The 15,744-nt window shown below is 41.7% G+C and overlaps 1 protein-coding gene across 1 annotated transcript in view; it reads right to left on the bottom strand.

Moving 5' to 3' along the window:
- Positions 1 to 4,690: 4,690 nt before the first annotated feature.
- Positions 4,691 to 15,744, bottom strand: part of LOC150088122 (uncharacterized) — a 26,069-nt gene continuing 15,015 nt past the window's right edge. The window contains exon 2 of the mRNA XM_090370032.1: positions 4,691 to 7,732. Coding sequence (XP_090226158.1) covers positions 4,691 to 7,732 — 3,042 coding nt within the window. The remainder of the gene's footprint in view (positions 7,733 to 15,744) is intronic.

Below are 15,744 nucleotides of genomic sequence, written 5' to 3'. Positions count from 1 at the left end.
CTCAGGCATAGAGAGCAAGGTTTTCGTCCAGCAAAACAGACAAATAGACTATAGAACATACGCAATTAACAGGCATAAGACACACAGCACGGCAGATGAATTTAATTTTTCCAGTGGCCTAAAAATAATACTATACATTGGTGTTGGAAGCGAACTTTCTTAGAACCGAGAAAGGCTTGACCAGCAACTCTTAAAAAGTGAAACTAAGGAAACCAAATGAGAACTATCCAGAAGGAGAATAGTAGTAAGAGCGAATTCCTGATTGATAGCAGGGACCTTACCTAGGAGTCGAATTACAGACAAAGGGGACATCTGAAAGCAATCAAATCGGAGTTTCTTTGTAAGTGAAAAGTACGGCATCGAGAACGTCGGCATGGAAGTTGGAGACCGAAACCTCGTGGAGGAGTGGCCCTCAAAGGCGTAGAGCAGCATGCACTTGGATATCGAGAGGGGTAAGCGATCCAGCAGTAGTTCGCCGTAAGATGAGACGATGGAAAAACGAGGGAGGCAGGAGAAAGGTCTTTAAAATGAACAGACGCTGTCTGGTCTTCAACGGAGCTTTACGAAGACGATCCAAGTAAGAATGGAGATCAAAACCCACGAAACAATGGCTTTTGGGAGAAAATTCAACTTTCTAGAACGAAGAGAATCACGAAAAACAAGCTTAGATCCATCCAGTTGTAACCAAAGATAAAGTCCAAGATTTTGACGATTGATACTTAGAAATGAAAGAGGAGTTAGACATATCCAGAAGTTGAGTTAAACCAGTAGAGGCAACTAAGATGAGACCGTCTGCAAAGCGCAAGACCATTAACTTGATATCCCTGAATTTTAAACCTAATAAAGGAAGGCAACTTCTGCAACAAACTATCAAGAATAGAAAAGAATACAACGGATTACTAGTAGCCCCTGCGAGAAGGACGAAGATGAAAACTACGGCCAAAAGCACGGAGATCGGTGAAGGAGTTAAACCGCGGGAAAGAAATATAGTCATTGAAGGATGCAAGGAAGCCCTTGGAACGGAGAGCATCAGTAATCGCAGAAAAAGAGACCTGGTTAAATGCCTTTTGAAGATCAAGGGAGGCAAAAAAAAAAAAAAAAAAAACAATGGCTAGAGATGGGGAAAAGCCGATAAGAGAAAGGCGTATTCGGCGCACCAACCATCGACCGGTTGGAAAGCTCTTTGAAGAAAATCAAAAGGAAACAACACTGAGAATCCGACGGGCAAGCAACTCATGAAGACCCTAAAAACCACCTAAGCCATCGTTATAGGACGAAAGCCGTCCACAGAAGATGATTGACTTTCCTTGGGATTAAGATGGTATGAGCTCCCAGAAGGTGATCCAATCAAAGGAGGAGAGGAGATGGAGTTAGGTCGATCAAAATGGCTGCAGAGGTGTTCTTGACGGAGCGAGCAGAGATGCGGTCGAGTCCAGTGCTGATTGAGATTGCGGGGAGGATGTTCGAAGCTTCGCTGGAGAGATGGGTTTGTATGAGACATTGCAAAGTTCAGGACACATTGGAGGAGCTGGAGAACTGACTGAAACCTCATCAGGGGCAGCGAAGAAAATCGAACAGCATTAGTTCTCAGTGTTCTCTAAGGCAAGGGAGGAAGTAGGATCAACGACATCATCCAAATTGGAGAGGCACATCTACGACAATTCTTCACGTAGAGAGACTGGATCCTCGCATACTTTTTCTTGCGGGGTTTCTTTTTCTCTAGGATGAGCGGCGGAAGTTGGTGCAGCAGGACGACAGACAGCCAGGTCAAGACTGGCAAAGGAAGTACAGAGATAGCAGTTCAGGTTGTGAAGGTCTAGTTGATTCAGAATGGCTTCTGAAATAAGAATAGGGTGATCATGAGAACAGACTGGCGATTCAGAGAACGATTTGATCAAGGCATTACACAAAGTAGATTTTGTACCAGAGTAAGTGAAAGACACTGGGAAAGAACTACAAGAAGAACCACGCACAGAAGAAAAGAGGTCAGTACTTAAATAAAACTCAAGAGGATTAGAAGACAAACGATCTGAACAAGGAAGGGATGCCAGGATCAGAGGAGCTGAAGAAAAGAGATCATGGCAGAAGCGGAATGAAACTTCGCTAACACCAAAGAAGATAATATATATATGCAACATTAGGAGTTGAGCCAAAACAGGGAACAAGAAGCATCAGTTGTTGAAGCGACACTAGGAAATAAATCAGAGCTAGAGTTGAGTGAAGACAAGTCGAGAAAACCCAAGTTATCAACAGAAGACGAAGCAGTGAACGGCGATAGAAGAATGACTTGCGTTGGAAGAGTAGAAGCGCCCGATGAAGAAAAGAGACGAGATAATCGAACCTGAGAGCCGTGTAAGAAGCGGTTCTCATGCGGAAATAATTGATGCAGACGTTGGTAAATATCAGGCGCATTTAGTCCTTTAGGTTTGAGCTCAGCATGAGCAAGACAGTGTATTTCCTCCTCAGACCAACGAGTCTTAGTATCAGTAATATTTATCCTACGATTGGGCGCGATGAAGGTGGAAGCCCCGACCGGGTTTCGTTGTAAAAGCTCTGACAGACTTTACACATCCAATGTCCAGAAGAGGAACATACGAGGATGAGACAATCTCGCCAGAGGAAACCAAGCCAGACTGCAGGGGTTGTGAAATAACTCCGTGTAGAAAACCAGAATCTACCTCAAATAACATTGATTTGTTGAAACCGAGATCTTGGAATACTCGTCAATATTATTTGAGGTAGGATACTCCTCACATGTGGCTGATGTCAGTAGCCACTTCGTGAGCGCAAACCTTTTATTAGGTAGTGCAGACAAGAATACTGCATAGCTCTTCAGCTATCTACTAAAGTGCCTCTATGAAAAGAACATCGCCATATTTCGTGGACGTTGCTTGAGTTGTTTTCCTGAATATATTGTGCAAGCTGAAAAGAAACCCTATAATTTCATGGAGAAAACCTTACTCCCTCCGCTTGAGATCGGCTAACAGCATAAGCTTGAGAAGACAAAATTTGGTTCATAAAACAATTGATAAACGGGACATTTCCCATGCACTATAGTCAAGCAACCTCATTCCAAAACATTGGTAGTTTTGAATCAGTTTTACTATAAAAATTTTCTGTAACCAGATACCTTACGCTCTCTGTATGCAATGAATCTTTATAGTCTCTTTTTTCACATGTTGAGAAGAATAACTAAATATTCGCATATATTAAAGAAGTCTGAGAAACTGCATGCAAAGAAAGAAAATACATTTTTCTTAGGGCAAAAGCGAGTTGCTAACTTCAGTGAATAGGAAGAAAAGTTTCATGACTGGAGGAATATTCTGCGTAATATTCCTCCAGTCATGAGTCGCTATTAGCGTTTCCTTGTAAAAACCAACCTTTAAATTCGCAGCGAAAAGTTTTTAGATTTCAACCCACTTCTTAAAATACGTTAACGACTTGTGAAGGCTACTGCCAGAACAGAATTATAAAGGATATTTCGAAGTACAAAGCTGTGTAATAGCCCCCTCAAAGTCTAGGAGATGGGAGTTACTGACTAGCAGAAAGATCTGGCTTAATTTCAAGCTATTCTGCAGTTCCCGAAGACACACTTCTTGACATTGAAATTTCAGCTCCCCGAAGAAACAGGAATAAAAAGAGAATACTTAATGATAGCCATGAAGTTAAGGAGTGTATAATAAAAGTTGCAGAAATAAAAAATGTGCGTGTGTGAACACCGTTAATGGCATAAAGCGTTTCTTTCAATTGACAGATCAGTATGGTGTAAATCCACCACAGTTGCGGATATATTACGCTAAGCGTCTCGGCATTGAGTCCTACAATGGACCAAAATACCGCCTTCTTCTTATCAAAAATTATGCACAATTAAGGCCAAAAGTAGGTCGACACGTTTTGAAATAATCTTTATTAAAAGTTTCCTTGAACTCTGCATCTGGTCGGTTACTTCCATAATATATATGTATCGTAAATTTGAGTTTATCTAATAAGTACTTTTTTACCCCCCAGAGGAGTAGGATATAAAAAAACATTTCTTTTCAGTTTGATCCGTCTTGTAATCCAACCGATAAGTGCACTTTCTTTCCTTTATTTAGTATATGGAAGGTGCCCAAAATTCTCTGCAGTTCTCCCGGTTTTGAAAGGTTTCACGAGAAATAGCTCGTGATCCCGTTTACCCTTAAGTTAACAAAATATCAAGACACGAAGGAGTGCGAGTATGAGATACCAATGGAGATTCTTTTCAAACGAACGTTTCTGTGTTGCTGCTACCCGCAGATTCTTCTGGATGTGCAATTGCAGAAGAGAATTGATTTGTGACAAAATTTTAAAATTAGTGAATGTTTAACAAAAGAGGCTAAAGTCAGACTTAGGTAAGCTGGATCCCTTAGCAATCTACTATAAGTCCCAAAAACAAGGTCCAGGTACCCTAGACCAATGGTAATTACATTCATCAGGACCCTGCAATCTTCATGCCTCAACCAATTGCGCTGTTAAGAGTCGACCTTGGCTGTACCCAATCTTTCAACGGTGCTGTTAGCTGGATTTCATCAGTAAATAGCAAACGACTTTTACATAAGATTCTTTTATTGTCTGCATTATCGCATACACTGTAAAGTAGAAAATGTTGCTGAGTATACATATTACAATTCTTGCAGTAGCTTAAGGAAATGAGTTCCTTTTCCTATAGTATCTAATCACCTCCACCCATAGCCCAAGGCATTGGCCAACTACCACCACCACCACCACCATACCAAGGAAACCACGGGTAATAACCTGTATAGTTATGACCTCCACCATTTGCTGGAGCTGGTGCAGGCGCTGGAGCAGGGGCTGGAGCCGGAGCTGAAGTACTGCCACCTCCTCTCAACGAAGACAGGATCGTTGATATCTGCGAAGCAAGCGAAGATCCTCCTGCTGCAGGAGCCGATGTACTTGCTGGAGCTGATGCTGGAGCTGCTGTCGCTGCTCCTCCACTACCACCACCACCTAAAAGACCACCTAGTAAGCTGCCAAGATTTACTGAACCACCTCCGCCATTGCCGCCGCCACCCCCTCCCCCTCCAAGAAGGCCGGCTAAACTACTCAAGTCCAGTCCAGATGATCCTAGGGAACTTATAATCATTTGAATTTGATCTGGAAGTCCTCCAGCCGGAGCTGGTGCAGGAGACGGAGATGGGGCCGGAGCAGGTGCGGGGGCAGCTGTTCCTGCTGGTGCAGGTGCAGGAGTTGCACCTGCATCTGGAGCAGCTGTGCCTTTAGGATATTTTCCTACGGGTGGCCACAATGCCCAAAACGGTCCAGGTGGCCACCCTCCTGACACCCATGGCCCTGCTGGCCATGATTCTGCCCCAAAAAGCTCTGGATTCCAGGGCTCCTGTGCCCACGGTTCTTGTTCCCATGGATCTGACTGCCATGATTCTGCGTTCCATGTGGATGGATATCCTGCTGACGACGGCCACGTACTTGTTGGATATTCAGATGGCCACGCAGTCGGTGGGTATTCTGTCGAAAGCCAGGGTTCGGATGGTGCAGTACCGCCTTCAGACTGAGCAGAAGCTACCAAATCATCTGTGTTCAAATGTGTTTTAATACCGCTGGCGTACGGAAAGTTAGAAAATCCATAGGCGCTGGCATCTGCGCTACCTCCTGATACCTGTGACAGGTCAGCCTGATCATTTGGAAAACTTCCCGCATAACTTCGAAAATTTTCTTCGGTCCCACTTAATGTCGGAGGCGGAGCTTCTATTGTATTATGTCCATCGTAGGCGTAATTTTCGACATTATCACCCTCCGACTGATTCTGATCTGTCTCCACCGGAATTTGTTCTGTATCGACGGGAACATAACGATCATATTTGGATGCTGAGGAAGAGGTAACGGGAATTCTAATGTACTGTTGGCCATCGAGTTGGACTGGAACTCTCCCAGAGGAAACAAAACGGTGGTACTTAGTGGGTACCGAAGTGGCCACTGTCTGTCTATCAGATCCAAGTTTTTCTGTGTATTCGGGTTCGGCATAGTACTGAGAAATGGCAACGGTTTCGAAGTGTTTTTCCCCTGACTCCGCATTTGTGTAGTTTAATGCAGTGGCCACGGTTCCATCTCTGTTGCGTACTACAACGTAACGAGGAGGAGAAGTGAACTTCACATTAAGCTGCTGCGATTCCGTAACTTTGGTTGAGTCTGGGACACTGTTATTTACGGCCACATACCGAGGTGTTGCCCTGTAAAAGTATGCCACACGTGAGGGTACGAGTGACTGCGTTTTTATCTCGGTATTGCTCTTTCCATCTATCGATATTTTCCTCGGGTCTAAATTTCTAAAAGAACCCCTTGATTCCGATAGCCTGGCAGAGGCGGCTGTGCTGCTATTTACAGGCACGAAGCGAGGTGTCGCTCTGTAATAGTAAGACACACGTCCAGGTACAAATGACTGCGCTTTCTTCGCGGTAGCGCCCCTCTGATCTGAATATATTTCTTTTGGAACTATTTTCTCAGAAGAACTGCTTGCTTTTGTATATGGAGCCTTATCTTTGATCTCCTTCGCTCTGCTGAGTATGTAATACCCTTTCTTCGAGGCCACCCATTTGAAAGATGACGACTTCTTACCATCTGAGTTTGGTATATTTTGGTTTGATGTCGACGGTTCCCCGTTTTCGCGGCCACCACTCCCCTTTTGATTTGTTGCCAGAGGAGTTTTAGTATCACTTTCTTCCGATTGCTGCGACTGAACTTTCACGTATCGCTCCTCAGGTGCACTTTCCTTTGAAACCAATCGCTGCGAGAGAAGAGAAGAATATTTCGGCTTCGCGTATGCGGCAAGACTCGGACTCCTGTCTTCTTCGGAATCTAAGATTTCGACGTCATCGTTTTCGCTTATTTTTTCCACAACTAAAGCGGAAACTACGCTCTTTTGGTTTTCGATGTTCTTTTTTTTCCGAACGGCTCTCTTGATAACTGAATGCCTCGAGAACGCGTGCTTCACGAATTTATTGCTGCCTTCTTTCTTAATCTCAACAGGATTATCCGTATAACAAGTGGCCGAATCACACAAAGTTACCGATTCCGTGGTCTTAACTTCGTCGCTGCTGGACTTGTTTCTGTAGCTTATCGTATTACCATCCGTTTCCTCAGTCGAGTTTGGAATTACAGATTCGCCAAAAACTTCAGAAATGTTGCCCAATAACTCCGCGACTTTGAACGAATCTTGACTGTGATTTAGAGAGGCGAAAGTAGCTGCAGCAGCATTTTCTCCGTTTCCGATGCCAGACACGAGGTCTGCAGCGTCAAATTTCGAATAATGCAAATTGCCATTAGACGGAGTGGTGGTCGATAAATCTTCCTGCGTGTGAGTGACGGAATACATCGGCTTGATGACATTCTCCTCTTGCGACGTGTTTCCTGCAGACAATTTCGAAATGGATGTCACATTCGGGATGAAAACGTGTATTTCTTTTAAGTTCAAATACTCCGCAGGATCTTCATTAGACAGATTCGAAGTTGACAGAAAATGTTTCTCCTGTCTGTAGTTTTTCTTTCCAAAGGCAAAGTACTTTGAAATATTAGTGCGTTTATGATGCACCAATCTCGGCACGTAAACGTGATGTTCGATAGAAGTGTTTCCATTCCTTTCACGCACGCTCAGTCTGCTCACAACTTCCAAGGGAGGATGCCTGAAGGAGGACAAGGAGTAAGACAGCTGAAGCAGTAGAATTCCGGCAAATGTAGCATCCTGAAATGAGCATAAATTCAATTGAGAAATATTAAAAAAAAAAAAAAAAAAAACAGGAGAGAATTCATGTTATCAGTGTTACATCTTAATAAAAAGAAATTTTTTTAATAAATGAAAGTCAATTTTGTGTGGTAAAATTTGTTGACTTTATAACAGATCTTCCACGCGTTTCTGCAGCAAATAATATTATTAAACAAAATAATAATATATATAAATTATGTAACCAATAATGCAATTCTAAAGAATACATCCAGGTAACAAAAGCATACTTTGCAGAAGGTATTGCATTGTACAAATAAACGAGTCAGTTTAACAGTGAACATGTTTTTATTATTTATATTGTTTTGCATTATATCCCGAATGCAAACTTCACATTTTCTTGTTACCGCTGGTACATCCACAAAAGGGAACGGGATATTAAAAAAAAGTAAAATATACAACCGTTCACTCATTTCAAAAATTATGCGACTGGCACTTGAATAAAAGAAGTGCTGGCTCTTCGTAGTCTGCACAGCCATACTATTGTAATCAATGCTCAGTATGCATAGCCAACCGGAGAGCGACACCACCAACTTCAATAATAGAGATGCCAGAAACGTCTCCACCAAGACCATCAGCTGCAAATGGTATCGGAGCCGCTGACCCACCAGAGTCCCATTACTAACATCACGACACGGGACTCGACGCCTCAACTGGGCAAAAGTACATCGGCACTAGACCTTGGATGATTGGAAATGGATCTCCTGGTCCGATAAGTGCCGTTTTCAGTTATTTAGAGAGGACGGGAGGGTGCGTCTAGCGGAAACCGCATGAAGGTATGCACCCGCCATGTCAACAAGGAACTGTTCAGGCAGGTCGGTCGGTAATGGTCTCGGGCGTGTTAAACTGGCATACGTTGGGACTTCTGGTACGTCTAGACACATCTCTGAACGGTCCAGGTTCCGTGTCCATCCTTGCAGACCACGGTTCCTCCCTTCATGGTCATCGTGCACCCACAGGGCAATGGAGTCTTCCAGCAGCAAAATGCACCTCCCCACAGGGCCGTGGTGACCAAAACATGGTTTCGAAGGGCACACTGCAGATTTTACCACCATGGAATGGCCTCCCCGTTCAACGGACATGAACCCTGTGGAGTATCTTTGGGATGTTGTGGAAAGATGCATTCGAGCTTTGGATCCTTCACCCGGAAATGCGATGGAACTTTGGACAGCGGTGTAGCAAAGATTGATGGAAATACTGTGGAATGCTTTCGTGAACTATTGGACTCGATGCCTCGCCGTGTGACTGCCCTTATCCGGGCGAAAGGTGGGCCTACCGTTTACTAGGCAGGTATCCCATGATTTCTGTCCACTCAGTGTACATTAAAAAAAATAGTAAAAGCCGCATTTCGCACTAAAAATGATAGAACCAAACACTAAGTAGGTGTTACAAGTACTAATGCAAAGCTATCTCGGTGTATATTTTTCTTTAGTAAGGCCAGCGTATTAAATATCATTTAAAACAATTTTAATTCAATGTATAACATCGAATTAAAACAAACGTTTTCCTATATGCTAGCATTCTATGAACAACATCCAGAAAGTTGCAAAGAAATAGGTAGTAACATTAGTTAAGTACTGTGAAAGAAAATGTTTCCAGAACTTTCGATCGATGCATCCTTGATAGATCAGACATATTGTAGCGTCAATTATTTAGTTAAGAATTTCCTTATTAATGTTTTGATAGACTTAAAAGCAACAAATTACAAATGCAGTTCAAATCCGTTGATATTAAGTATAAATATTAAAAAAATTGTGCCTTTTCTTCTAGGTGGTCTCCCATGTTTCTGCTAACCCCCGATAGCCTTTCCAAGCGTTTTTTTTTTTTTTTTTTTTTATGTGAAAACATCTATAGCAGCACCGAACAATGGAACGTAACGGAAGTTTAGCAATGATGTCACACTCCCCATGTGACTGGAGAGAAATGTAAGTTGAAATAATAAAATAAGAGCCATAGCATACGGGGCCACGGTGGCCTTATGGCAGCGTTGCCGGCTTACTGAATAAAATAAATAAATAAATTTTCTGTTTATACTCCGGCACGACAACCAAGTCAGTAGAGTTTACAATAAATCGTCAATACAAATATTTATCGTATTTAGTAGTCACGGGCTTGAACCCCGGTCCACTCAAGGAACGCGTGCGATGCACTCTCGCTCCTGACCACTGGGCTACGTCAGGCCTTAGCTGATCGAGGTTCGATTCCAGCACTACCCTCATGGGAATTTTCCCAGGGGCATTCAGCATTGAGTTTGGCGGTCTCAAACCGTGGTAGTGAGGTTTTTCACCGGGATTGACTCCGGTTTTCCCCTCACAACAGACAAACCGCCCTTCGCGACGAGGGGTACACGAAAATTTGATAGGGCTAGGGACGCGAGTAGACTAAACTCCGCAGCGTTTTCGCTGCGGACTTTACTCTCGAGGGAAGGGGGCTAGTGGGGCAGCCGCACCACCATCATAAGATGGTTTGCGGGCAGTATGTTTAACAGACATGATCTGCTCCTTAAAAGAATGCATTGCATGCACTAATTTCAGCTGCAGCTAAACATCGATTAAAATGCGAATTATTATGACCCATTTGATTTTTATCAACAAATCAATTGCTGCACCTGCCGAAAAAAAATAAGTTCATTGCAACCAAAAAAATGTAGTTCAGGCACTTTAGCAAAGATTAATAATTCACGATTTACAGAAAAAAGCATTATTTATGCCCGAACAGAGAAAATTTCGCGAGCATATTTAGTGCTTCAGTACAGTATGTGATATTTATTCCAAAAAAAAAAAAAAAGCAAATAATAATTTCTCTAATTCTATTAGTGAGATTTTAATGAATGGTGGACAAACCTTTCTTGCGGAGCGAAATATAAAATTTCCTTAAAATCCATCCACTGGGAAGAGTTATTACATGCAGACGGACGGACAAAGAAACAATAATTGCAGCATTTCTATTAGTCCGAATTTAATGATATTTAAATGCTCAACAAATCTTTCTGAAAGGTTCAAATATAAATTTCGCGAAAATTCGTCATGAGAGTTGAGTCGAGTCAGGAGTGCTGAAGGCAACAGGGGCATTGTGCATATATGCTAACGTTCTTAAAAACGGGACCATATTTTCCAAATCGGGGTGTTATGGATAAGGTACGCTTGCTTTTATTTATTTTCGATGTGAAAACATCTGCAGCGGCACCTAACGATAGAGTGTAACGGAAATGCGAATGCTGGGGTAAAACATTTGTATTGTTGCAATTATACGTCCTTGTATGATTGTGACATCACAATCATGACGCAGTGGTCAGGAGCGAAGAATGCATAGCAAGCGTTCCTTGAGTGGACCGGGGTTCAAGCCCGTGACTACTAAATACGATAAATATTTGTATTGACGATTTATTGTAGACTCTACTGACATGGTTGTCGTGCCGGAGTATAAACAGAAAAATACTATTCTACAAATCAATTTCGCAACTCTCCACTCTTTCTAGCCAAGGACGTTTTAAACATCTTTCGTGCGTATAGGGTACACACGCTTTAATATTTTGAAGAGTTGCACGCCTTCGGTGACTAGTTGTTTGATTTTTTTTTTTTAAATTCATGAATGATTAAGAAAATAGTGCAGCAAATTAGCCCTTTGCATATAACGCTCAAGCAATGGTTTTTATTTGTTTATTTAGTATTCGATGAAAGAAACAGAACTATTTTTGAAGAAAGATTTTTTCCAGTAGCAAAGACTGGGACAGAGTCAGTTGTTAAATTTTCCAAAATATATTACAGAAACTCGAAAGAAAAGCAGCTATTTATAAAATTCAGATGCAAAACAGCGTGCATCAATCAAAATGTGAATACCAATGGAAACGTGGAAAGTTTCCAAATTTTTAGGAGGTAAGGAGTAGAAATATATTACATTTACAAAATAAATGTGGTGCACAAACGAGGTATAGCTATTTTTCTTTATTTCTTAGTTGGAAGGACGGTGAAGCTATCTGGAGATGTTTTAGCTCAGAACTGAGATAGCCAGGATTTCCTTTGGGATAATCAGTATTTTTCGTCTGAGCTATAGTGAGATAAGAGCGATTTAACTTTTATTCCTGGATTGCACGAAGAGTATCCGCCCATAAATTCCACGTCTATTGAGTTGCAATTAATCAAGTAGTAAATTTTATCAAAGTGCGTATGCTAAGTTAGGCTTTGTCTTTGGCGTTATAGACTGAGAAACGCTTATTTTACACCGAATATTCATGCCCTCTTTTAGCTTATTTTTAAATTTATATGGGACTACTGTAAACTACTTATTAGATATCCTTTCAGCCACACCTTAAACACATCAGAACGAAGATCAGGAACTACTCGGCCGTGGTGGCCAGGGTCTCATGAACAGACTGTGGCCTCAACAAGAGAACGCTGGCACTCTATTATAAGACAGTTTTCATCCCAGCAATCTCATATGCTTCAGCCATATGGTACGATAAGACCACGCTAGTAGTAAATAGAAGAACGCTGGATTCTACCCAGCGATCCATCCTCCGCGCCTGCAGTACAGCGAGTACTCCAGCCTTACAAGTAATAGCAGGAACGCTCCCACTAGACCTAGAAATCGATAGAACTGGTATGATCTATTACCTTTCAAAAGAAGCCCCAGTTACCTTCCTGAATTTTACAAATGATCCCACTGATAATAGAAAGGCAGAAAAAGTATGGCTAGAGAACCACCTGCTACAGGAGGGGCAAAACAGATGGGCCGGTACCACCAAAGGAGGGATCACTCGCAATTTTTTTCCACAGACAAATAGAGTATACCTGAAATCACCATCATGGTTCTTCCCAGGACTTAATACAACGTACTTAATAACAGGGCATGGCCCCTTCAATGCAAAGCTCGCTGGCTTCACTCACAGACAACCCACATTGCACTTGTGGAGAAATAGAAGACTGGAACCATCTTATGTTTGACTGTCCCATCTACGAAGACCTAAGATGTATTCTAATTACAAAAGTGAGATATCTTCCAAGAGGACAAGAATCTCTCCTCCTTGAAACGGAAGAACATTATAAAGCATTGTCACGATTCGCCCAGGACCTAATCGCGAGAAGAAGGGTGCAAATTGCCATACACTGAGAAAAAGAGGAAATGCCACTTGACCATGACAACGCAAAGACAAAACATATCACGAACCAGAATTTCTCCTCTTTAAACGGAAGAAGATTAAAACCGAACAACTTGATGGCAGACTGCAAGCGCAACCTCAACAACCTGAACTGCAAGTACGGGACTTGTCCCAGGAATGACCTACAACCCTAGAAGTTGACATCTCTTTAGAAGAAGTAGAACTTAAATAGACGACCTACCATGGACGGCTACATTGTCCTCATTGCCGCTCTGCTGCCAACGCCACAGGAGATCCTATACCTGTGCTCTCTTGCACGGTACTTTCTTTCCGCTTCCCTGGGGAGGGGAGGAGATAGGATGGTTTCACCGTCTCTTCCCCTCCTCGCCCTCCTGGTGGGACATGGGCCTGCCCCACTGACCACAGGGGTCACCTCCTCTATCGACCCCTAACTTCCTATTTCCTCCCCCGAGCTTTCAGTCTCTCCCTACTCTGTTCACTATCACAGCGTAACCCCACACAGTTTAAATTTAAAACTTTGACCTGCGGTCGCCTTCCCTATTGGCTACATATTTCTGACTTCCCCCCTGTCTTCAGTCTCCCCCTACTCTACCTAAACACCCCATAAAATGTTCAAATTTAAAAAAAAAATTAAAATTCCAACTGCATACGAAAACCCCTTTGGGCCTAACCTTTCAGCGTCTACTTCCCAATACTATTAAATCTTTATATATATTTTTAATTTATTATTTATTTTCTTATATAGGTCCTTACCACTGAAATCTCAGGAAATTAGGTGACAGGACCTGCCAGAGTGAAAACCTAAAATTGCTGGGTACCTGGTCTGCCTCCACGAGGCATAGTGTGGAAAACGTTGGGCCCCAGTAGGGGTCTAGCGGCTAAATGGACAGAAGAACAACGATACACAACACTACACTTTTAAATCTCTGGCTTTCCCAGTGAGCTGGTACACCTACAATGAAAGAGCGGAGGTGGGGGAAACCCCTGGTGCCGTTAGACACGAATACACTATACTACTTATTAGAAATATTAAGAAGAACCGAGTTGGCTTTGATGTGGGTGTTACAGTTTCGTTGGCAGGGTTTCAAGAATCTCGAGGTGGAGGATTAATATTCCCTACTCATTATCCAAATTTCAATAATACACAAGTTATTTTTGCAGAATGAAATTTAAAAGTGGATTTCTACAAAGATTTACAGAATGGTATTTACTGCTCAGAAAATGCTTCAAGACTCGCTAATACAAGAGGAACACCAAGTAATTACGCAGACTATTATTATCATAATTGAACTACTAAAATTTCCGCCAAGACAGACAGCTGTTTAAATCATAACTGGCACCTCATCAGTCAGTCAATCATTCAAATATGAGGGCTCCTAATGAGAAACGAACCGGAAGTACATTCATTATAAATAAATCTTTATTGCAGTCCAATATATACAGCTTATATTTAATGAGATCGACAAAGTCATTGTCAAACCTAAATCGAGTTATAGATTCAGATAAAAATGAATTACTAAAAACTAAAGTCAAGAAAACTGCCTGAAGGATGGTAAAAATGCTTCCCAGTCCTGGCCGAAATTAAGTCATCTTTCAATAGCATGAACAATTATTTTATGCTCTTATTGGATATTAAAGAATCCTGAATAGTGAGGAATTTAACCTCATGCAGATCTAGGAAGCTGACTTGGGACAACAGCCCATTTATAACTAATAGATTTACAGAAAATTATTCGGTTTTATTAATTGAATGATATTAAAATTATATTTCTTTAACAGTACGTGGTCGGATTCCCTCATTGTTTAAGTTTGGATGATAGCATTGAAAGAATGGGATGAGAAAACTGTCATGTATGATTCCAGAAATGAGCTTAATAAAACTGACAGCATTGAACATTAGCTGATGAGGACGGCATACTCCGTATATATACGCAATATCAAATTAGAGATTAATCAAATATCAAATATCAAATTAGGTTTAACAAGTTTCTGAATGAAGGTAGCAATATTATTTTAGAGCACATTTTCATGTTATATGCCAGTGTAATGATTTCGCGTGTGAAGGTTTTTTTTAAATAAATTTTGAAGTCATTCCATAGGCGTTAAAATAACAGGTATTTTGACAGCGTAGAAAATTTTCCACATTTCTAGTTAACGTAGTTTAATAGTATAAAATTAGTGCTCATTTATAATAGATGAAAGAGTGCCAAAATCCATAGAATGAACTAAACGAGAGCAACAGCATTTAAAAACATACAGGGTATCGCAATTATTCATCTGATTATGAAGCTCGATTAAACTTTTATTGCAATAGTTATTGTAAAAAGGTTTGCTCCGAATCACTTAAATCAAATCAAATAATTCCTTATCACATAGCCGCAGTTCAGCAAACCTCCAGATGGGCACCTTTGGTAGCCGATTTCATTCGAAGTGTTTTGAAGTATCTCTTTGAGAAATGGAAGTCGTCTCCTGTTCAATCCGGTCTTTTAATTTTGCATACATCTGACGTAGACGACTGGTCAGGAGCGCGAATGCAGTAGCAAGCGCTCTTTGAGTGGACTGAGGTTCAAGCCCATGACTGATAAATACGATTGATGATTTATTGGGAACTCTAATGACTTAGTGGTCGTGTTAGCTTTTTTTTGCATACACCTTGTCCTTTACACAGCTCCATACAAAGAAATCCATAGGAGTGAAAGCCGGAGAACGAGCAGGCCATGAAATGTGACCATCCCGACCGATCAATTGGTCAGAAAATTTTCCACCTCATGCAAGCTCCAGCGTGATAGTGCCCCACCTTGTTATAGGACACATGTGGCCGCATATCTTCCAGCTGAGGTGCAGCATTCAATTC

Source organism: Mastigoproctus giganteus, chromosome 3 (assembly GCF_048544385.1).
Source record: "Mastigoproctus giganteus isolate SK-2022 chromosome 3, ASM4854438v1, whole genome shotgun sequence".
NCBI lineage: Eukaryota > Metazoa > Arthropoda > Arachnida > Uropygi > Thelyphonidae > Mastigoproctus > Mastigoproctus giganteus.
The sequence above is the reverse complement of the archived record's forward strand: the minus strand, read 5'-3'. Positions and strand labels throughout refer to the sequence as shown.